Raw genomic sequence first — 25,054 nt, 5'->3', positions numbered from 1 at the left:
GTTTGCATTGAAAGAAACAGAACTACTCACTTTTCTAGTTTTTATGTGTTCAAAATGCTTTTCAGAGCGAGAGAAGAACTTTTTGACCAACAATGCGATTCTGACCTTACAATGTTGATATTGCTCAAAACTGATGGAATTCACTTCCAAATGGTGGTTTATGCTTAAATAACCCTTTTGTAAGCATAATAACACGTTTGCATTTAAAGGAACAGAACTATTCACTTTTCTAGTTTTTATGTGTGCAAAATGCTTTTCAGAGCGAGAGAAGCACTTTTTGACCAACAATGTGATTCTGACCTTACAATGTTGATATTGCTCAAAACTGATGGAATTCACTCCCAAATGGTGGTTTATGCTTAAATAACCCTTTTGTAAGCATAATAACACGTTTGAATTGAAAGGAACAGAAATATCAACTTTCCTAATTTTTATTTTTGAAAAATGCTTTTCACAGAGAATCACTTTTTGACCAACAATTTGATTCTGACCTTACAACGTTGATTGTGCTCAAAATTAACATATTTCACTTCAAAATGGTGGTTGCTGAAAACTAATGGACTTCATTTCCAAATGTTGGCACATGGCTTATACAACCCCTTTGTAAGCCCAGTAACACGTTTGCATTGAGAGGAAAAGAAATAGCAACTGTTTTAATTTTATGTGTGCAAAATGCTTTTCAGAGCGAGAGAATCACTTTTGGACCAACAATGTTTCTGACCTTAAAAGGTTGATTGTGCTCAAAACTAACACGTTTGCATTGAAAGAAACGTGTTACAACTTTCCTCATTTTTATTTGCTTTAAATGCTTTTCACAGAGAGAGAATCACTTTTTGACCAACAATGTGATTCTGATCTTAAAATGTTGATTGTGGTCAAAACTAATGTACTCACCTCCTAGTGGTGGTTGCTCAAAACTAATGGACTTCACTTCACAAATCTAATTTAGTGCAAGTCCTAACTCAGTTCATTTACTTCAGGGAGTCAAAGCCAATGTCCCTTTCCCCCAATTCCTTCTCAACCATGGCTGAGATAACCCCAACTACAGTCTCGTTGTGGAAATACAATAGACGTCAAAGAACTGACGTGTTATGTGCCATAACACCAACAGCATCACTTGCACTTACACTTTCACTTACAGTGTGTGTAATCACACACACACGTGGCGCTTGCACAGTTGTGTCTCATTGGCGGCCCCAATTCTCTGGGCGGGAAAGTCAGAGGAAGGGGAGGAGCTTAGATCCTTTTTGACGACATATGGAACCACATTCCAAATCAGCCCGCTTGAGCCTCCGTTTTTTCAAAGGCGAGCAGTGCTCGTTTTACACCGAGCACAAGTTTTAGCCATTGGGGGACCATAGGAAGGCTAGGGGAACTCATTTTTGTTAGTAAACCTCATAAAGTGAGATTTTCATGCCATGGGACCTTTAAGGTCAGAATCACATTGTTGGTCAAAAAGTGATTGTCTCGCTCTGAAAAGCATTTTGCACTCATAAAAATTAGGAAAGTTGATATATCTGTTATTTTCAATGCAAACACATTATTAGGCTTACAAAGGGTTGTATTTAAGCCATATACCACCATTTGGTGGTATATGGCTTCCTCCCCCACCCCTCGGCACGGCTGTGTACCGAGGGGTGGGGGAGGAAGTCCCGGGGGGAGGGGTTAAATGGAACTCTGAGGAGAAGCTCATTTCAAATCATGCTAGCTCTCCCAGATAGTAGATGATAGCTTTAAGAGCGGAAACCCTTGAGTAGGACCATTTGTTATTGAAACAAAAGTAATGTACTTCATATCAGTTGTGTTATGGGAAGTATCAAGTTTTTTCACCTGCAGGCCATTTTCTTAATCACTTTGTATTTATTTATTAGTTCATCTATTAACAGTGATTATGGTTGTAATCTGAAATTCGATTAGGCGTTGGATGCAACAATTTTCCAACTTTGAGAGATTTAGTAAGTATGCTCAGACGTGGGCCTCCTTGTTGATGAGCACCGAGCAGCATGTGAGTGCCCCGTCAACTTTGCCCTTCTCCATGTTGGACACCGGGATCAGAATGTAGTCTTTCAGCTTCTCAAACGCCTGCAAGACACAAAAACAGGTAGTTGTAGTAATTGTATGAGTGAGGAGTTGGAGAGGCAAAGTCTCTCACTCCAGCAAAATATATATTTTACTTTGGATATTTTACCATGCTTTGATGTACCACCAAGTTGTACATCTGTGGAAAAATTCCTCACAAATAAAATGATATAGAACGCTATGTTGATTCAGCATTTTAATGAGCGAGCACAAGTCCATCATTACAACTGCTCGAATCTGCTCCTGCAAGTCACAGCTGTGGGTTTTTTTGCAACACGTCTAGGTGGTACACGTGTAGCAAAAGTGATTTGTATCCGTATGAGGCAGAGCGTCCGTGGGCGGGACAAAATTGCAGCAGTAACCAATGAAATGCTTGGATGGTCCCAGTGTAGTCCCAGTGTAACAACAGCTGAGACTCGTAGCAGCAGATTGGAGCAGTTGTATCGATGGACTTGTGCTCGCTCATTAAAATGCTCATTGAACATAGCCATCTATATATTTCATTTGTGAGGAAATATTTCAAAGATGTGAAACTTCTGATGCATAAGTTCACATTTGGGTTTACGAATGCACACATTTTGGGCATGTTCTCAGATTATGAAAGACGGGTGTGCGAATGTGTTTTGCACCAACTGCAGTGCAATGATTGTAGCAAAAGGATTTGTGCACCTACGAGTTCACTGACTTGTGAACTCGTAGACCCTATTTTGTGTTTACAATGATAGAAAAAATATTTACGACTTCAAATGTACTGTTACACATTTGTGACTTTAGAGTACACATGCAAAATAAATATTTACGACTTCAAATTTACTGTGACTTTAGTGTACGCATTCAAAATCTGCAGTTACAGGTGCTTAAGAGGTGCTTGATGGGCCAGGTCCTCCTGGCCCATCAAGATCGTGAGTCAGTTTGTAGATTAGTGTCTTCACACATCAGGTTGTAGATTAGTGTCTTCACACGTCAGGTTATGGATTAGTGTCTTCACACGTCAGGTTGTACATTCTCGTACAACTATTTTGAAGAATGCAGTATTTTTATGTTGTTACAACATTGTCTAAATTAGTACTGTGTTTCTCAAAAGACACTCACAAAGCATTATGTCAGCCCTGTGGGCTCTCTCAAGAGGAGAACCAGCATTTTCCTACCGACATCAAGTTCCGGACGTTTTTCACTCACAAAACTCTAAACTCCGACTTCAATCTCGCTGTGACACGGTATACAGCATTATGAAGGCCAGTGGGACCATCTAAACAGATTCCTCTGGAGTTAGGTAGTGTTTCAGATTGAGGCTTTTGGGGCCAAGAAACGTCAAGTTCATGGAGTACAATTAGGAAGTGGGACCACTTCACAACATAATATGTTTTATTGTTTTCTCGTCTCTTCTGTTTCCTCTCCTTCTCACGTTCCTCTTTTAATACAGTCAGACAGAGTCTTTGTTTTAATTAATTAAATTAATCAATAAGGCAGCGATCTGTGTAATTGGTTGGTAATAAGAATTCACATTTTTAGAGAGTCAACGGTTATGATAGACATGTATGCAGGCGAGTGTGATTACTTTGGAGCTCTCTGGAAACTCCTCTGGTGTGCAGTGAAGCAGTACGTGTCCCTTGTCGGGCAGGTTCATGTAGATGCAGTTGGCGGCAATGTCGTCGGGCACAGTCAGCTTGTCATAGCGGTGGTCACTCATCTGCTGCATAATCTGCATACAACAGAACGGTGATGGTTAGCTAGCTGGGGTTAATGGACCCCAGGACCCCAGCGGCCAACCAAACTAACTACCAAATTATTTTTGTTATAACCATGTGGGGCATGTGCCCCTGATGTGGGGGGGGGGGGGTAGAGAGAACAGAGAGAAGAAAGAAGCGAGAAGAGAGATTTTAAATACAGGATTTCAAATACAGGATATGTGCATGTTACAGAAAATGAAATGATTGCCATAGGTCGTAAACAAGCGCATATGGATATATATGATAACTGGGGGTTGGGGGTATCTGAACAAAAATGTAGCTCATTCTAATAAATTATTTTCTACATAATAAGTATGTAATTTTGGTTACATCTTAAATAGAATATAGCAAACCTTGATTATAGTCCTTCAAAACCACAAAACAATAATGAGAAACGCCACAACCAGTGGCATTTCTCATGCTTGTTTGGCGTCTAAACTGGTCTTTCAACTAAACATTATATACAAGATTGATTGATTAGGACAAGAAAAGGCACATTTCTAACTAGAACTGTTATGGAAACGCATTTTAATGCTGAAACAACGTTGATATTGCATTTTCCACTGATAATCAAATGAATGTCCGCCATGTTTGGTTTTCAGCAATAGCACTGTCCATAGCAACCAACATAGCAACGACAAAAAACATAAGGATGTCACCTTTTTAGAGACATTATTGTAAAAAGACTACTTTATCTGCTGTGGACCAACGTAGTTATACTACATTTCGGTGTGAGACTGGGTGGAGGGGCTCGGTATCCAAAATACACGGCATTTACCCTTTGTTGCATTTGTTGTTTTAACTGTACATAACAAGAGGGTGCATTGTACTATCTACGCGGACCCCCCTTTCTGAAGTCGAAGCAAATTAGAAATGCATTGCTTTAAATGTTGTTCAGACCAGCACGAAAAAAGTCTAACAAACGCTCCCATTCTAAATGCATGGGTTTAAATGTAATTCTGTATGGAACGAAAAAGTCTGAGAAATGCTCCCATTCAAAATGCATGGGATTTCATTTCGTTCTGTGTAGCACGAAAAGTCAGACAATCGTGCTCTGGGAAACAAGATTCAAGATTCAAGATTCAATTCATTTTCGGGACTATGAGCACGAAATCAAGTGATACCAGTGTAGATGTGCATGAATGAGGAAGAGTGTAGACAGCGAACGGTGTTACGCCCACTAGCTTTATTAGCCCAGTTAAACAACCACGACCATCACCACCAGCGCGCCCCAGCATGCCGTGCGTCCCCGTGACGTCAGCACGCCGTAGCAGTAACCATAGAGACTGTCAACATAGTCTACATCCCCCTTCTTAAGTTATATGCTAACGAGGCACATAATATGAAATAACAGATAATATAAAATAGCGCATAATAGAACATAGCACATAATAGAACATAGCAGACTTGCATATAATGAAACCCCAAGCATCTAATACAGAACATGTAACATATATCTGTTTGTCCTCCCCGTTTTCTTTTTTTTTTTTAGAAAGAGTGTTCAACAGTCCACAAAGCCAGAACAGGCTATAACATGAGGGGGGGGGGTCAAATGTCAGTGTGCCTGCACATCACAGAGCTGGTCTGTGTCAAAGTCCTTGTAGCGAGAGCTGGGCCTCGACGCTCTCCCTGAGCGGGTAAAAATCACAGGCTGCTGCCCCTGTGACAATTCTGGTCCCAAACTGTCATGTTGTGGGCTTCGTGGATGTGCGATTGCAGCAACAGCAGGCGGGTCCCCTGCCATGGAGTCAGGAACATAGGTCTCAGGTGTCTGGAGTAGGTGGCGTCTGTTCCTGACATATGTTGCATCTCCAGCCTTGACCTGGTAACTATTTGGTTGTGGTGCTGTTCCTAGCACTGTTGCCAACCTGTCGTGTCCTCTCTTTGTCTGCATTCTCACTGTCTGCCCAGCTCGCAGTGGAGCCAGTGGCCTAGCTGATTTGTCGTAGTAGGCCTTTCCACTCCGTCTCGCCCGTGTCAGGGCCATCTGGACCTGTGTCTCCACGGCCTTGGTCATAGGAATGAAAGCCCTGGTGCGCCGAGAAAGCAGGCATTGAGCTGGCGACGGCAACCCGTCCCTGGGCATGTTGCGTAGGCTGAGGAGAGCTGCATCTATGTCCGTTCCACCTCGTGCACATTTCTCCAGCAGGTGCTTTGCCGAGCGCACAGCCCTCTCAGCAAGCCCATTGCATTTTTGGACTGAGGGTACAGTGGACTGCTGGTGACATGACAGAAGTCCCACTTGCGAGCAAATTCCCGGAACTCCCTACTTGTAAAGTAAGCAGCATTGTCTGTCATGAGTTGCTGTGGTACTCCGTGAGTAGCAAAGTGGCATTTAAACTTGGCCACCAATGTGGCACTTGTTGTGCCCGGGAGCCGGTCTATCTCGAACCAGCCAGAGTAGGAGTCAACAAGCACAAGATGCTCCTTCCCCTCCCACTCAAAAACATCTGCTGCGGTGAGGGACCACGGTAGGTCTGGGATGTCATGCAGTTGAAGGGGCTCCTTAGGCTGGTGTGGCTTGAGAGCATTGCAGGGGGCACACCTGGAAACTTCTCTTTCAATGTCAGTGTAGATGGTCGGCCAGAACATTGTCTCCCTGGCCCTGCGCTTCGTGGCCTCAAGACCAGGGTGGCCCTGGTGCAGCTGTTGCATGTAGTAATGTTGGAGGGAGTGTGGAATGACGAAAGCCGTCCACGGAGGAGCAAACCACCGTCACTCGTGAGTTCCTCCCTCATGGCGTAGAACGGTCTCAGGTCACGTGGCACCTCCCTAAATGCATTGGGCCAGCCTGCAGAAACGATCTCAGCGAGACGCCGGGGAGAGGACGTCCACCATCATAACCTCGTACTCCTCCATTTCCTCAGCTTGGTCAGTAGAGGGCAAGTGTGCACGGGAAAGAGCATCAGCGACGTAGAGCTCCCTGCCCCTCTTGTAGATGACGTTGAGGTTGTAACGCTGCAGGCGGAGCATCATCCTTTGGAGGCGCGCAGAGGCTGTGTGAAGTGGCTTTTTTAGGATGGTAATGAGCGGCTGATGGTCAGTCTCGACAGTCACAGCCCGTCCATATATGTAGTGATGGAATCTTGTGCAAGCATAGACAAGGGCAAGGAGCTCCTTTTCAATCTGAGCGTAGCGCGACTCAGTCTCTGTGAGGGCCCTTGAAGCGAAAGCTACCGGTCTGTCGTTTTGGAGGCAGACAGCACCCAGTCCGTGCTGTGAGGCGTCAGCTGACAGCACAACAGGTTGTTGCACATCAAAGTACTGCAGCACTGGGGGACCTGCGATAAGTTCCTTGAGCTTTGTGAACGCCGCTGTGTGGAGCTCCAGCCAGCACCAGTCTACATCTTGGCGCAACAGCTCGCGCAGGGGTGCTGTGGCCTCGCTGTAGTCCGGTACAAATTTGGCCAAGTAGTTGGTCATGCCTAGAAACCTTTGAAGACCGTTTTTGTCCTCCGGCGGGGGAATCAGGCGGACGGCAGCGGTCTTGGCAGGGTCGGGTTTCACACCCTGGTCGGTGAGCAGGTGACCGACATATGCAACCTCAGTGACCCTGAAACGGCACTTCTCAGGGTTCAGTCTGAGATTGACAGCCCATATCCTGTCCATGACTTGGCGGAGACGGAGATCATGCTCCTCTCTCGAGCTGCCCCACACCAAAATGTCATCAACCACAATTGCACACGGCAGTCCCTCGAAAAGCTGCTCCATGCACCTCTGGAAAACCTCACTCCCCGTGGTGATGCCATAGGGCATCCGTAGGAAGGCATAGCGGCCCACAGGAGTCATGAAGGTGGTGAGTTTTGAGGATTCTTTGCTGAGTGGCACCTGCCACAAACCACACTTAGCATCCAGAATGCTGAACAGTTTGGCATCAGGCATGTCAGCGATCACCTCTTCCACAGTTTTCAATGGGTGGTAGGGTCTTAGGAGGGCTTTGTTGAGGTTGACGGGGTCGATGCACAGTCTAATGCTCCCATCTCGTTTGCTTGCAGCCACCATGGCTGAAACCCATTCAGTGGGCTCCTGAACCGGTGTGATGACTCCGAGTCGGGTCATTCTATGCAGTTCCGCCACAATCTTGTCCTTCATGGCCTGTGGCACCCGTCTTGGAGCGCATACAGTGGGGTGCACGGTGTCATCCAGGCGCATGTGATACACTACTGGCAGCTTGCCAATGGCGCTGGTGTCGAATAGGTCCTTGTACTCCGTCAGCCCTGGCGCTTCCTGCTGGAGGACGGCATGCACCTCTGGTCCAAAAATCACATAGCCGAGCCTGTTACTGTCCCTGAGACCCAGCAGTGGTTTGACGTTTCTGTCCACAACTTGGAAACGTAGCAAACCGCAACTAAAAACCATGTCTGCCGCACCAAGTGTCTGGTGTCAAGTCTGGATTATATGACCTCCGTACGCTACAAGATTTGCTCTTTTGTTGAGATTGACGTGAGCAGTAGGATCAATGTACTGTAGAAGAGCCCTGGATATGACGTTGCATTTGGCCCCAGTGTCAATCTTCACAGTTAGTTGTCTGCCAGTGCTGCATGCAGACAGCTCAGCAAACCTTTCATCTTGTTCACGCACATCCTCTGGCTTGTCTATGCTCTCACAGTAAAACATTTCCACAGTCTCACAGTGAAACACATCAGTTGGCTCCTGCAGTGGCTGCGTGTCAAGTTCACTCACGTGTGTGTATCTGCCTCTGCGTGCAGCGGGGGACGGAACCTGCCCTGGCCTGTTGGGGCAAACGGTTTGCCTGATCTGCAGCATCTAGAGAAGTGGTTCATTCTTCCACACGTGTTGCAGCACTTGTTGAGCGCTGGACATTTGTTTCGGTCTGGTGCGTGTTGGCCACCACAGTTTGTGCATGGGTCGAATTGCACTGTGCACACCTCTGCTTCCTTTTTTAGTTCCCTGTTGCCCTTCTCAGATCGTTCGTGTAGCATGCAGATCTCAACGGCCGAATTTAGCGTCAGTTTCTTCTCCTTTAAAAGCTGTGCACGGACAGCGTCACCGTGAATACCACAGACCAAACGATCTCGAATCAGTTCATCATGCAGTGTCCCAAAATCACATTTCTTGGCCATGACCTTCAACGTGGAAACATATGACTGGATTGACTCATGCCGTTTCTGGTCAGTCGTGTTGAATGCATGTCTGTCCATAATTATGTTCTTTACCGGCAGGCATAATTCCTCAAATTTCTTTACCAGCACGGCAGGGTCCTCGCGATCCTCGTCGGCCGCAAAATCAAACGTGTCGAGTTTATCCAATGCCTCCGGACCAGCGAGGTTGAGAAACGTGTAGGCCTGCACTTTTGTACTAGCCGTCGCTAGCCCGGCGTTGCTATAGACATGCCATTCCCGCTTGAATTTCTCCCAGTTGTGAGCGATCTCCTCGTTAAAGACGAGCGGGTCGATCCGGCGGAGTCCTTGTGCCATCTTAGATTAGATTCGGCTCACTTCTGACACCATGTAGATGTGCATGAATGAGGAAGAGTGTAGACAGCGAACGGTGTTACACCCACTAGCTTTATTAGCCCAGTTCAACAACCACGACCATCACCACCAGCGCGCCCCAGCATGCCGTGCGTCCCTGTGACGTCAGCACGCCATAGCAGTAACCATAGAGACTGTCAACATAGTCTACAACCAGGATGGGTAATGACAACAACTCCCATTAATTCACAATGTCATCAAACTGTGTGACGACTTATAACAGCAGCGTACAATGTGGCATTATGAAGGCTTTAACGCCTACAATGAGGCATAGTTGTTACCCATTTGGCCACACACACACACACATACACACACACACACACGTAAAATAAGAAGTTATAGTTATAGTGTAGAGTGAAACACGAAAAAAAAAACGTTTTTCTTTTTTCTTTTTTTGTGATTTGTTACCGTTACTGACTGGAGATCAGTAAAATTTATATTTATTTTAATTTAACATTTCAATAGTTAATTAAAGATGTTACATCAATCAATCTCAACACATCGGCCTGGCCTAAAAAGATTTACAGTTTATATGTTGACTGCTTCCAATGTTGTGTTGGTCATACTAAAGAATGATTTGCTTTTTTAGTGAATAAAACAGAACATAACGAACTTAATAAAGTTAAAAAAAAAGCATATTAAATCGCAATCACAATATTGGTAAAAAATAATCTCAATTAGATTATTTCCCCATATTGTTCAGCCCTATATATCAGCCAAAAATCTTGGAAGATGACAAACTAGGGTCAATGATGTATATTAAATCCTGCATTTTCACCAACTGTAATGAGTTGTAATGATCACCATCCAAATAAAAGTGTATAAGGAAAATATAGGTGCTGATAGTCTCTGCACATTAGAGAAGGTTAGAAAGATGTTTTTTGTGATGCATTATAGTGCAGTTTTTACCCTTGCGAAAGTAAAGTAAACGATTTGAGAACGTCATAATAATGAACTGTGTTTTACTCTTAATAATTACACTAATAGTACATATACAAGTTTGACCAAAGAAACGGGCAAGGTCTCCCTTATGTTACAAACTCAGCCATCTGCTCATCTCATACTATACATTGGCTCTGCTAACTGCTCATTTATTTGTTCATGCGGATATTCTCCATTATTATAAGTAGAATTGCCGTGTGCGTCACAACATGCCTCTCGTCATAGTGTCATGGCAGAGAAGACATTTTTTTGGAAAGGCTCACTTTTTGTTAGCCTCTGGCCCCCGTGAATAGTTATGCAAGTATGGCCCGCCAACAGCAAGAAGCACTCGCTGGCAGGCCGTGCCGGAAGCCTGTTTATATGGAGCAGCATCTGGGTGTCCAGTCAGACATGCTATAGCAGTGGTCAGCAACCTTTTCAACTTGCAGTGCCAGTTTTACATTTTCTCGTTAATGAGTGTGCCTTAAGCAACAATATATTAAAAATTAAGCTGAATTATGACACAGCAACCAAAAACATTTCCAGAAGACCTGGAATTGTACTATTTCCATATAGTTCACAATCATGCATCAACATTTTAAATGTTTTTTTGGTTGTTATATTTGCAACATGGGCTTACAAATTATAATTAGTAAACGAAGACCCGGGAAAAAAAGACTAAGGGAGTCTCTCTGTGGGAGTGCCTCGAGGAAGACCTTAGAGGCCACTGTACTGTAGTTATGTGTCGTACTTCAATTATCGTTAGAATCTCTACTCATAGACGACGCCACAATAGATCCTCTGCTCGGCGTCGTAACCCATCCAATCTATGCCATTTACCCACCCTCGCCACCACTGACCTTGAAGTGATGGGAGGACTCTGGAATTGCCAGTCAGCGGTCAAAAAGGCAGACTCTATTTCGGCCTACGCGTCCCTCAATACCCTCCATTTCCTGGCCCTGACAGAGACCTGGATCACTCCAGAGAACTCTGCCACTCCTGCTTCCCTTTCCACTGTTTACTCATTCTCACACACCCCTAGACCTTTGGGGCGAGGAGGAGGGACCGGACTCCTCATCTCTCCGATGTGGTCCTATCAGGTCCTTCCACTAGAACACTTGGCCAGATCTGCATTTGAACTCCACGCTGTCACTGTCGCCCTTCCTATCAAGCTCTTCATTGTAATAATCTACCGTCCCCCTGGTCCCCTTCGTGACTTCTATGACGAAATGGATGCCCTTCTCAGCTGCTTTCCTGAAAATGGCACACCACTCGTTATACTTGGTGACTTTAACATCCTGCCAGAGAAGTTGCACTCACCTGAATTAACCAACTTTTTTGCCACCTTTGACTTAACACTATCCCCTTCTCCTCCCACACACAGAGCAGGGAACCAGCTTGACCTGATATTCACAAGGTCCTGTGGCACCTCTGCTCTCTTTGTTACCCCACTCCCCGTGTCTGACCATCACTTTGTTGCTTTTTCTCTCCCCTTAAAGTCCTCTCCCCCCCTCCTCTCTAGTCCCCACATTGTCACCACCCGCCGCAACCTCAAAACTCTCTCTCCCTCTACGTTTGCCTCAACTGTTCTGTCTTCACTACCTTCTATTGAACAATTCTCTCAACTATCCACAGAGGAATCCTCTGACACTCTGCTATCCTCCCTCTCCTCCTCTTTGGACTCCCTCTGTCCCTTCCACTCCAGACCGGCGCAATCTTCACCCCCCCCCCCCCCCTCCTTGGCTATCTGAATCTCTGCGGACCAATAGAGCAGAGTTGCGGGCAGCTGAGAGGAAATGGAAGAGATCAGACTGTCCTAATGATCTATCTCACTATCTCTTTCTTCTCTCTGATTTCACCTCCACTGTGTCAACAGCCAAATCTGCCTTCTACCGGACCAAAATTAACTCCTCCGCCTCAAACCCCAGGAAACTGTTTTCCTTGTTCTCTTCCCTCCTCAACCCTCCCTCCCCTCCTCCTCCTTCCTGCCTCACTGCTGATGACTTTGTTACCTACTTTACCCAGAAAGTAAAGGAGATTAGCTCCTCTTTTATCACTGCCACTATCCTCCCTCCCCCCACCCCCACCTCTGCCTTTACCCAATTCATCCCTCTCACCTCAGACGAGGTCAACAGAATTATAACATCTAACCATGCCACCACCTGCCCCCTGGACGCTATCCCTTCCTCCCTCCTCCAGGCTGTGTCAAACGACATCCTGCCATTTCTCACCGCACTTATTAACTCCTCCCTCACTTCTGGCATTGTTCCAACGTCTTTCAAGACTGCCAGAATAAAGCATCTCCTCAAAAAACCAACCCTTGATACCACTGACATCCAGATTTACAGACCGGTATCTCTTCTTTCATTCCTCTCTAAAACATTGGAACGTGCCGTCGCTAACCAACTGTCCTCCTATCTCTCATCTAACAACCTGCTTGACCCTCACCAGTCAGGCTTCAAAAAAGCACACTCCACTGAGACGGCTCTCCTCGCGGTGACTGAGTCCCTCCGTGCGGCCAGAGCCTCGTCCCTCTCATCGGTTCTCATTCTCCTTGACCTGTCTGCAGCATTTGACACTGTGAACCACCAGATCCTCCTCTCCACTCTCGCCGAACTTGGCATAGCTGAATCTGCCCTTTCCTGGTTCACATCCTACCTGATGAATCACACTTATCAGGTAACATGGAATGGCTCCTTGTCCAAACCTTGCACGCTTGATACAGGTGTCCCTCAAGGCTCTGTACTGGGCCCTGTTCTCCCTCTACACCAGATCTCTGGGCTCTGTAATTACATCCCACGGCTTTTCCTATCACTGCTATGCTGATGACACTCAGCTATTTCTCTCTTTTCCCTCATCTGACAAAGCCCTGATTGCAACACGCATATCTGAATGTCTGGCAGAAGTCAGCACCTGGACAACTGCCCATCACCTGAGGCTTAACCTCAACAAGACTGAGCTCCTGCTAATACCAGGGAAAGATTGCCCACACATGGACTTACTGGTCACTGTTGAGAACATCACTGTATCTCCTTTTCCAACTGCCAAAAACCTTGGTGTAGTGTTGGACAATCAGTTATGCTGCACCGCAAACATCACTGCGGTGATGCTGCAGATTTCGATCCTGCAGATTTGCACTTTACAACATCCACAGGATCCGGCCCTTCCTCACAAGGGAAGCAGCTCAGCTTCTAGTCCAATCACTGGTCATCTCCCGCCTCGACTACTGCAACTCGCTCCTGGCTGGACTCCCTGCCTCTGCCATTAAACCCTTGCAGCGCATCCAGAATGCGGCAGCGCGCCTCGTGTTCAACCTACCAAAGTTCTCACATGTAACCCCCCTCTTCCGAGACCTCCACTGGCTCCCTGTAATAGCTCGCATCAGATTCAAGATGAGGGTACTGGCATACAAGGCAGTCGATAGAACTGCCCCTGCCTACCTCCAAGCATTAGTAAAGCCACACACCCCAGCTCGATCCCTCCGCTCAACTACCTCAGCTGGACGTCTGGTACCGCCATCGCTAAGAGCAAGCAAAGGTCGATCAGCGAAGTCACAACGTTTCTCTGTTTTGGGACCTCAGTGGTGGAACGAACTCCCTGCTAATGTCAGGATTGCAGAGTCGCTCACCAGCTTCCGCAAAAGACTCAAAACTCACCTGTTCAGAGTTCACCTCGACTCTGCATAGAAACCAATGCACAGCCACCATTGAATGTTGTACGTCCTGGCACTTGCACATTGCACTTATTGAAGGTACTTAATTGTGTAGCATCTACAGTAGCTGCTATCGTTGCTTTACACGGGGAATGGGTTAGCCTAGTGATTGTAATACTTGCACTTGGTTCTATGAACAACTTTACTGTACCGACAGCGATATATTGTTTCACTTCTTATGACAAATGTACTTATTGTAACAAATGCACTTATTGTAAGTCGCTTTGGATAAAAGCGTCTGCTAAATGCCCTAAATGTAAATGTCAATGTAAATAATTACATATGTCCCATCTTAAAACACCATTTTCAGAAACTCATTCAAAAACATATTTGCACTGTGAGAAATGTAAAAAACGAGAATATATGAGAATGTTGGAACCATCCACATGTACAGCTTTGCAAAACCATGTGAAGGCGATTCATAAAGGCCACTTGCAACAATATTTTAAATATTTTCTTCTCTATTACTCACAACATAGGTTTAAAAACTATTAATTGATCCCATTTCAGAACACTAGTTTCTGTAACTAATTTAAACATATTTGCACTGGGAGGAAATGCCCAAAACGGAATAAAGTGCAAAAAAAATCTGTAGTAATGATTATACTGCCGCATTGTGGTGTGATTTTTTTTAATAATAATAATAAAAGAAAAATAAAAAAAGTTTATTTAAAAAAAATAAAAACAAAAAATTTAAGTGTGCCAATGATTATGCTGCCCCGTGCCAGTGGTGGCACGCGTGCCTAGGGTTGCTGACCCCTGTGCTATAGCTAAATATTTACTGGAAAGATAATCATTGTGTTGAGTCCTTTAACCGGCTCTACATTAGGCCTGTGTGTGGTGCGAAGTGGGAGAGGTCGGCCGAAAGCGTGATCTTTGGTGCCAATAATCAATGTCCAATACCTCCAATCTCTTTGAGTGCTGTGTCCCAATTAATGGTGTTGTCGGTGCATGCTCACCGTAGCACATATTCCAGTTTGTTTATATGTCCATTTCAGGTAAGTTAATTCATTTCAATCAGTTTGGTACAGAGCAAACAAATATCACTGACACCCTGACATGGTACAAAACCGTTCGCTTTCCCCAAATTACACACACCTGGCCGTGCCAGGTGATTACCTATATGCTTTCAACAAAACCAATGCTCCACCCAGTGGTCGAACACAAAACTGCATTTCACCAAATAAATCTACATTTTATCTAAAAAAATATATTTTTTATTTATTACATATTCTCTGAATTGTAAGTTTTTATACTGACGTTATGAATGAAACATATAACACAAGCTGTACTAAAAAGTGTAAAAGAGACAACAAACTCAGTTGGGCAAGTAACTGAGTTATGAAATGGCCGCCGTGGGAACGGTTTAATGTTGTTTACAGCTCCGGAATTGAGTGCATGCTGGCATGTTTTGGCTGCCGGTTCTCCTAGCTGCTAAATTTAGTTATTTTTAATTTGAATCATATTATTGGATTATGTGTTACTAGAAACGGTAACACTTTATTTGAAGGTATCTACATAAGAGTGACATGACACTTATGAACATGTCATAAACGTTTATGACTTCTGACATTAAGTGTCATTCGGTTTTTGTTATGACAAGGATTGGGTTGTCTTGATTATGACAATTTGACATTAATCAGTGACATTACCAGAAGTTGTCTTGGCCATGTCAAGCTAACATTAAATTTGTTTGGGATGTCTTTATAATGACAACTTCACCAGGATGGCATTACCAGAGCATGTCCCTGTCATGACAACTTGACATTAACAGAAAATGCACCTCGATTTGTATTCATGAAATGTTGACCTAATGATTATTATAATTAGATGTACAAGGTTACAGACCAATTCGTTGGTAACATGGTAATACATTGATGGTAATAAATAATAAATTGTAATGAATTAGTCAATTCAAAATGTCTATGGACTAAGTATTTTGGACCAAAGTTTGTGTGACGTACAAGGCGTCACATTAAACTAAGGGAAATATAGAGATTTCGATCTACCTTTCTTTCCTGAACCTTTTATGTAAGGTAACTTTCAAGTTGACTATGTGGACTAGGTCCATCTTTCTTTTGTGCCAGGTTGTGTCAGTGATAGACTTTTTGTAAGCCTGAGAAGACATCCTTTAATCAGGATGTTGTTGGGGTGTTTGTAACCAGGGTGTTTGTAACCAGAGTGAAATGACATACAAATGCTGATTAACATGAAACCAGTATATATTTACGCTATGTGCAAGCTACCTTTTGTAACCCGTTCAAGCTAGGGGTTTGGTTCCAAAACGCGATATGCGCTAAATCAGTACTGTATTTTGCAGTACTGCAAATGCAAAAACTGTATTTTGTCACTATTGATAAGCCAACATTAAATTTTCCGCCAAACGCAAAGGAAACCTCCAAAACTGTCACAACTGGAGGGGGATCACGCTGCTGTCGATATCATCAAAAGTCTTTAATATGATTCTACTCGGCAGAATTGAGTCTGTTGTTGACAAAAACCTTAGACAGGAGCAGGCTGGTTTTAGGAGAGAGAGGGGCTGCACAGATCAGGGGTCTCATTTATATCCGTTGCGTACGCACAAAACGGGGCTAAAAGTGGTGTACGTGTCTTTCCACGCCAAGGTTGTGATCAAAAAACTTACTTGATGGGAGACCGTGCGCAGCCCTAAGCAAACTCTGACCCATGCGTACGCATGGTTTGGAGGAAAAGGAGAATTGGCGACACAGACGGTGTGGTGGTGAACTGAAGTCAGACTGAAGAAATGTAGAGTGAGAAGAACGATTATGTTTTATCATCGCCCTTCATAAGTTTAATTTCAACCCGTATAATGAGTTAAATCTATGTAATCAGAATAATTTAAGTCAACTTCGTTATTTCTCATTTATCACTCCAGAAACATCTCCTTAGAATGTAAATGAAAATTCAAAATCAAAATTCTCTATATTTAATCCCATCACTCAATAATGTCCACTGACGTCCGTCACTCAATAATTTCCACTGATGGAATAAAGCATCTGTCAACATGTGTCAATAACATAATATTTTTATGTGACACTGTAAACACATAATCAAATGTCAATTAAATCCCAAGTGTGGAAAACCAAGCCACATACTCCTCATCACAATCGTTATATTATTGTCCGTTCCTCTTGATGCTTTTCATGACAAATCAGGCCTTAAAAAGGGGTTATGTTCAAGAACATTTTACGTGGGTGATTACAAACTGATTATCCAAGGTGTTCTCAGTCTTATTACCGTAACCCAATAAATACAGCGGTGAGCCCCGTGCGTAATGCTGCACCATGGCACTGCTGGCACTGCTGGAGGACCATGCAAATGGCAGGATTTGGAGGGAGAGGGTCTTCAGGGACCGATTTATTGGTACATAAAAATATGTACCTTTATGTCAGACTACTTCTTTTTTAATTCTGGGACTGTGCGCTCCGTGCCACTGACAGAGTTCACTGCTGCAGCAACATGTTGCCACTCACTCTGCTTTTTGTTGTTAGTGATCCCAATCCCGTGACCACCGAACAAAACTACTTTTCGGGCCTCCACCTCACCCACAAGTGTCTCCACTTCAACCTCCGTGAAATTTCGCTTTTTTGCTTTTCTCAGTCCATCTGCCATTGTTTCCGACAAGACATAATACTTGCATCTGAGTCTGTTTTATATGCAGATCGCATTCATGAGGTTGTTTGCATTGACCATTGATGGTTAAAAAGGGGCGTGTACAGGGCGGAACGTGAAGCTGATTCAGCTGCGCAAACTTGTAGGCACTCTGTGATTTATAAAGCAAAGATTGCTTAGAGGTGTGTGTACGCAGAGTTTTATAAGTCTGAATATTTTTTGGCGCACGCAAAAATTGGCTTTTGGGCGTACGTACACTTTTAGTAACGATCCCACGCACAGTTTTATAAATGAGACCCCAGATCTTTGCTCTGAAGAAAATCATCGAAAGTGTGTAGAATGGAATGCCCCACTGCACATCAACTTCATAGACTTCTGGAAAGCCTTTGACAGCCTTCACCACGGCACCCTATGGAAGATCGTGAGAGCATATGGAATTCCTCCAAAAATGGTCACACTAATGGGGCTGTTCTATCGCCGCTTCGAGTGCAGTGTCATTGTCAATGGAATACCATCGAACTGGTTCACCGTAGAGTCAGGTGTGCGACAGGGGTGTACCATCCTCTTCCTGATGGCCATCGACTGGGTAATAAGGAAGACAACGGCCGATAAACCCAGGGGCATTCAGTGGACTTTGTTCTCCCAACTCGAAGACCAAGACTTTGCAGATGACCTTTCTGTTCTCTCCTCTAAATACACTCACCTGCAGGAGAAGACTGACAGACTTAACCGGTATGCAAAACAAACAGGTTTGAACATCAACATCACAAAAACACAAATGATCTGCATAAATGCCACTCCAGATGCGCCAATCACAGTGGATGAAGAAACCCTCGACAATGTCGAAGAGTTCACCTACCTGGGAAGTCTTGTCAGCAAAGACAACTCAACATCAAAGGACATCAGAGCAAGGCTAGGGAAGGCCCACTGTGTTTTTGCAAGGCTTCCTCTTATATGGAAGTCAAAGCAGTACAGCCTCAAAACAAAGATCCGACTGTGTAACAGCGATGTGAAATCTGTGCTGTTGTACAGCTCGGAATGCTGGCGAGTAGTGGTGCAACGGATCACGGATTTCCCGTGATCCGTCCCGATCAACACTCACGGGGCGGGACGCACGTGATCCGTGGGTCAGCTGACAAATAATAGTTGCGCGTTCACGTGATCGGCGCATTGGGAATGCAGGTGTATACTTTGGAAAATGTTTAAGTTTAAGGAAGAGGAAATATATAAAAGCATTGTTTGATTTTTTGAGAGAAACAGGTTTATATGATAGGATATAGAGTAACAAGAAAGTGTGAATGAGTGAGTGTTTGGATATTTTGCACCAACATGTGGATGCCAATTGCCAACCGCCGTAAAACACCAAGAAGAAGAAGAAGACGAGATCGGCACATGCTTACTGAACATTTAGCGTGGCAGCATGGCGAGCGGCGGAGCGGAGGAGTTGGAGAGGCCTGCATCATTTAAATCAGCTGTATGGGAGCACTTTGGCTTCCCTGTGCACTATAATGAAAACGGAATAAGGGTGGTGGACAAAATGGCCACGGTGTGTCGGCATTGTGGCCCCAGAATGCCATACGACCACGGCAACACCTCGAGCATGGCCAGCCACGTGAGGAGACATCATCCCGATGTGTCGGGAGTAACTGGAGGAAAAAGAAAAAATGCACTGCAACTGCTTCTCCCCGATGCATTTAAGCAGTGCTTTCCTGCGAGCCCCGACCGGGCAAAAGCCATCACCAAATCGATCGGGGTGTTTATAGCGGCAGACATGAGGCCATACTCCGTTGTGGAGAATAAAGGCTTTAAAAACATGATTAAGGTGCTTGAGCCACGGTACGAAATACCCTCGCGCACCCACTTTACAACCAAGATCGTTCCCGAACTTTATGAGGAACAAAAAAAGATTATTGTGGATGAATTATCCAAGGCATCCTCCGTTGCCCTCACTACAGACGGGTGGACCTCTAGAGCCACTGAAAGTTACGTGACGGTGACTGCGCACTACATAACACCGGAGTGGGAGATAAAGAGCCCAGTGCTGCAGACACGCCCACTCTACGAGAGCCACACCGGCACAAATCTGGCGCAGGTACTGACAGAAGCAGTAGCAGAGTGGAAAATAGAGAGGCCAAAAAACAACATCCCAGTCACCACAGATAATGCCAAAAACCAAGTAAGTGCAGTGAAGGAAGCTGGACTGGGGCCACAGATAGGGTGCTTTGCCCACGTGATTAATTTAGCATCCCAAAGGGGAATAGCATCACACAAGATGGACAGACTGCTTGGGAGGATCAGAAAGGTGGTTTCATTTTTCCACCGCAGCACAACAGCAGCTCATGTGCTTAAAACAAAGCAGGAAATGCTACATCTGCCTACTCACAAGCTGATACAGGATGTCCCAACAAGGTGGAACTCCACGTATGACATGTTGGAGCGCTATCTTGAGCAGCAGGCAGCTATATACTCTGCACTGACTGACAAGGCTCTGAAAAAAAATATCAGAGACATTGTCACCTTGTCTGATGATGATGTGAAAGTGGCAGAGGAGGTCCTCCAGGTGCTCAAACCACTCAAAATGGTTACAACCCTATTAAGCACTGAATCTGCTCCATCTGTATCAATGGTCCTACCCCTAAAAACAAAGATTATACAATCCATGGACCCATGTGAGGGAGACAGCACCATCAGCCGGGATGTCAAAGCTGCTATTAAAGCAGACCTGAACCGCAGATACACTGATCCCCCCGATCTACAGAACTATCTACATAGATCGACTGCACTGGACCCAAGATTCAAGTCCCTGTCTCACCTAGATCCTGCCCTGCGCCAGAGAACATACAACGATCTCACCACTGAGATTGTGGGCCAGTTGGGCACTGAAGAACATGAAGAGGTAAAAACAATTTAAAATACGAGTGACTTAGGCCACTTAAATATACTGCAGTTCAGTCTTAGTTATTTTGCTATAAGAATTGTACGTCTTTTAATTGAAATTAATAATAATAATGTTATTGCTGCAATAATAGTTCTGTGAAAACTGAAAAAAAAGATTTTAACATCAAATAATTGTTTCTTCCAGGGTCAAGCCACTGAGCCGACAGGAGGAGGCGCAGGGACATCTCCTCCACAAAAGAAGTCAGCCATGGAGGCGCTTTTCGGGAAGACCTTTGCAGGCAAGGAGGACACAGGCAAGAAGCCGTTTCTTGATGCTATTGAAGAGGAAGTGGCATACTACCGAGCAGCAAGTGGCATTCCGGTTGATGGTGATCCACTGAATTGGTGGAAGACCAACGAGGGCAAATACCCTCATGTTGCCATGATGGCTAGACATTACCTTGCTGTGCCTGGCACTTCAGTTCCCAGCGAGAGAGTATTTTCCACTGCAGGGGACATAGTGACTGCAAAAAGGTCTACACTCTCCCCAGGCAATGCAGACATCCTCATCTTTTTGAAAAAGAATTTAAAGTTATAAATCCAGGTCCGCTGTGCTTCTCTGTGCACTTTAGTTTGTTCATGCACTTTATTTTGTACAGCCTGTTATTCACTGTTGAATGTTGAGTTCCAAGCGAGAGAGTATTTTCCAGCCTGTTGTTCACTGTTGAATGTTGAAAATAAAACAAAAAGCAATTGAAAGCTAAGTCACATTTGTCTTGTTATCTTTTTCGTTGTTGATGCGAAAATGATCCGATCCGTGACTCAAAAACCGTGACCCGATCCGAACCGTGAGTTTTGTGATCCGTTGCACCCCTACTGGCGAGTGATGCAAGACATGAAAAGGATCGATGCCTTCCACAATAAATCTCTCCAGAAAATCTTCCACATCTTCTGGCCTGAGAAGATCTCCAACAAAGAACTGCACAGGAAGACCAAGTGCACTCCTGTTGTTTCGGAAATCCAATGTCGCTGATTACGATGGTTGGGACATTTACTCAGGTTGGACCAGGATCGTATCCCAAAGGTCGCACTGAGATGGACCCCAACTGGGAAAAGGAGTCAAGGTCGACCAAAAACAACCTGGCGACGAACTGTGACCGCTGAGCTGAAGGAGATTAATCTAACATGGGGCGAGGCACAGCATGCAGCGCAAGACAGGTCCCGATAGAGGCAGATTGTCGAGGCCTTATGTCCCACCTGGGACGAAGAGGATTAATAATGAAAAACAATCATATTCTACGATTTTATAAGATATCCTAGAACTGTGGTTCTCAAACTATGGTACGCGTACCACTGGTGGTACGTGATGCGCTATCAAGTGGTATGCAAAGGAATTAGTAAAATATATAAAAATCGTTAGATTAAAAACAAAACTATCCAAATACTAGTACGTATGCATCTGGAGGCTTCTCCAGTGAGGAGAGGGAGAAAGATCCTCCTTAACATTGTTGAGAATAAAAAATGTAGATTGCCCAGACTACTAATGAATTAATGCCCTTAAATATGACTTCTTTAATGCCTTCGTATATGTAATGTTCATTTCCCTGGGTAAAGGGACATTAGCACCCCCTATCGCCTATTGACATAACTTCAGGGAGGACGTTCCTCCCTCAGCCTCCATTGACTCCCATTAACTTCCCCTAAAGTTTTGGCAGCCAGTGAATAACATGGGGTTCAATGGGAGAGAGGAGGAAAGTCCTCCTCTGAGTGGGTGTGACTAGCTAAGGGATCTTGATCCCGCCTACATCTGTTCATAGTGCATGGATGCACTATGAACCAATAAGCAGGAGCCCTGGCTGTGGAGCAGCCTGGAGGGAGGGGTTATCCTCTCACATCTAGGTTACGAGAACCAACGAACCCGCTAAGTCGTATGACTCGTTTCCGCCGAGCGGTGCGCTACTGTTCGTTGTGGTAAAGTGCGGCTCTGTTCGCTTATATCGGCGTTTCCGTAGCCCGTGGCCGAGTTAAGGAGCCTGTGGCTGGGCTGCGGAGCCCGCGTCCGGGCAGGGCTACCCGGACGCGTGGTTTATAGTGCATCCATGCGCTATGAACCAGACCAGATGAACAGACGTAGGCGGGATTCAGACCCCGCATGCACAACGCGCGGCTTGCCGTCTCTCCAGTTTTTGCGAATTAGCGTTTATTTACCTGACTATCCTACTTTTTTCACTCGAATCATTCAAACCGAAAATACTACAGAAACTCACTAATGGATATACATCAAAGCTGCAATGTTAGGCTTACAGCCCATGCAAATAGTTGTGAAATAATGTTCTTGTTGTTCTTTTAAGTGTTACTTTTACCATTCTGTTTGATATTGTGGAAAGGATGTTAGTGAATGATTTCAGAACATGATGCATTTTAAATGGCATCACCTTTGGTCTTTGGTCTTGGATACGAAAGACAACCCACACACTCAGGTTGACTTACCTTGAGGGTTTTTTGGGCTAGTTCACTGGAGCCGATGATGATGAGTCCTGGCCCCCCCATGCTGCAGAAGCTCTTGAGGTGCAACCCCTCCAGCACTGGCACGGTGGACACAGCATAGTCCTGCAGAGCATGCCAATTTTGTTTCTTGTTTCAAATCTCAGGATTATGCAGGTTGCCACCAGACGAATGCATTATTTTTTATATATTTGACATATGGGAAAAGTCATAATTTAATTTTAAATCAACATATTCTGGGGTATAAAACAAGCTGTGTTACCTTTAAATACATAACAGGCCTGCAGGAGAAAAACTAGCCCATTTTTTTCTGGTGCATGAAGTTATTAATCCCTTGGGTTTAGCAAGGTAATTTAGTTGAATTTTCAGTTCAAATCAAAAACCAAAAAGAAATTGCTATTTTTCTGTTGTTGGTAACTGTTATAACTTGAATAATAATTTAAGCAGTTGTACAATATATCTTTTGATTGCCATTTATTTAAACACAATTTTCACGACCAATACGGAAGCTATTTTGTGCATCAAAGCATACATATCTTGAACACTGTGATCCCAAGTGGCTATCATTGCAGTGTCCGGAATCACAATCCTCTGTTCAATTACATCCAAAACTAGAAGCAGAAGCCAAGCAGCATAAGAGCTATTCAAGCCCATTGCTTTTGCATTCCAGCCGCACCAGGCTAAAGAGCTCAGGAAATGTTCATTCAGACATATCAACCACTCAACATCTGTATTTCATAGCAGAGCTCTAAACATTGCTGACTATTAAATTATCCCTTCATATGATATTAAAGTAAACTGCAGAATCTAGATTTGTGGTGCAAATTGATAACAGCAATGACCTCAAATCCTCAGAGGGCCTTATACGGGACTTGAGTTCAGAGCAGATTAGAATGTTCAAAAAAAGGTTGGTGAAAGTGGAAAAACATTGGATTTATAGATTTAACTGAATTATGCTATTATTTTAGTAACAGCAGCAAAAATTTGAAGATGTTGAAAATCATAGAAAACTAAGATGTTTAAAACAAAACAAAAGATAAATATATTGCAAGCAACCATGTCCTACTGTATGACTGTATGATGTATGAGTATGGTGGTTGCCTAATGGGTATGGGCTAACATTTGTGATGAGTTTGCAGCTTTTACCTCTTTCGGCACCAAAGCAGTTTATCTGTGGATGTTTGGTCAAGTTTTAGCCATTGCATTAAGTAAAAATGGTCAGACCATATGGGTTGCAATTTGAGAGTTGTTGAACATGAAAAATGGTGCATGTAAAACTAGTTTCATACATATTGAACCTTCCGAATGATAATGACAGCCTGTTGAAATGCTGAACCTCCAGGCCTTGTTCCAGGCCTTGTTTACACTCAACTCATCATATGGGTACAATGAATAAAGTGGAATCATTTTTACTTTGCTTCTATGAGGTCACATGAATAAACACCTTATTCACAAGTTTAACAGACATCTTTTACAATTTAAACATTTTAAAATCTGTGCCCTGTTGATTTAAGTTGGTGTTATGTATGCAAAGATTTGTACATTAGCAGGAATGTAGCACAATGGATCCCAGATGTTAAAGCAGTGTTATGTTTACGTCAATCAAATGAATAATCGTCGTAAATAATGGTGATATCAATATTGATCAAAATAATCGTAATAATCATTTTGGCCATAATTGAGCAGCCCTAGTGGAAATATACCATCCGTGGTGAACCAGTTGACTTTGCTTTGGATAATCCAAAAAATGATGAAATAATAGAAATGCAAAGTCTAGGAATCATAGAATCTAATGAAATCCAAGCACAGCACGACAATGTGTCAGATTTGAAACATTGCCGTAGATTTTCATATGATGGCCTGTAGAACCTGATAATGTAATAAATTCCAGATAATGTAATAACCTCAATAATTTAATACAAATCTGAACTTGAGTCCATTGAAAATGTAATAAAACCTGACAATGTAATAAATTGCATTTCCCAATAATGTAATACCTCTTTACCAATAATGTAATGACATGTAACATTAACGGGAGGTTATTACATTATCAGGTTAGCCTTAATTTCTCAGAACCTTATAATGTAATAATTTCCCAATAT

General features: G+C 44.0%; 1 protein-coding gene across 1 annotated transcript in view; it reads right to left on the bottom strand.

The window, feature by feature from the left end:
* Positions 1-364: 364 nt before the first annotated feature.
* Positions 365-25,054, bottom strand: part of ddah1 (dimethylarginine dimethylaminohydrolase 1) — an 84,457-nt gene continuing 59,767 nt past the window's right edge. The window contains exons 4-6 of the mRNA XM_079740000.1: positions 22,938-23,057; positions 3,638-3,781; positions 365-2,082 (exon numbers count right to left, since the gene is read on the bottom strand). Of these exons, the coding sequence (XP_079596126.1) occupies positions 1,966-2,082; positions 3,638-3,781; positions 22,938-23,057 (381 nt within the window). The 3' untranslated portion in view covers positions 365-1,965. The remainder of the gene's footprint in view (positions 2,083-3,637; positions 3,782-22,937; positions 23,058-25,054) is intronic.

Source organism: Pollachius pollachius (genome assembly GCF_949987615.1).
Source record: "Pollachius pollachius genome assembly, chromosome: 7".
In the NCBI taxonomy this organism is placed as follows: domain Eukaryota; kingdom Metazoa; phylum Chordata; class Actinopteri; order Gadiformes; family Gadidae; genus Pollachius; species Pollachius pollachius.
This window is presented reverse-complemented; position numbering and strand designations above follow the sequence as displayed.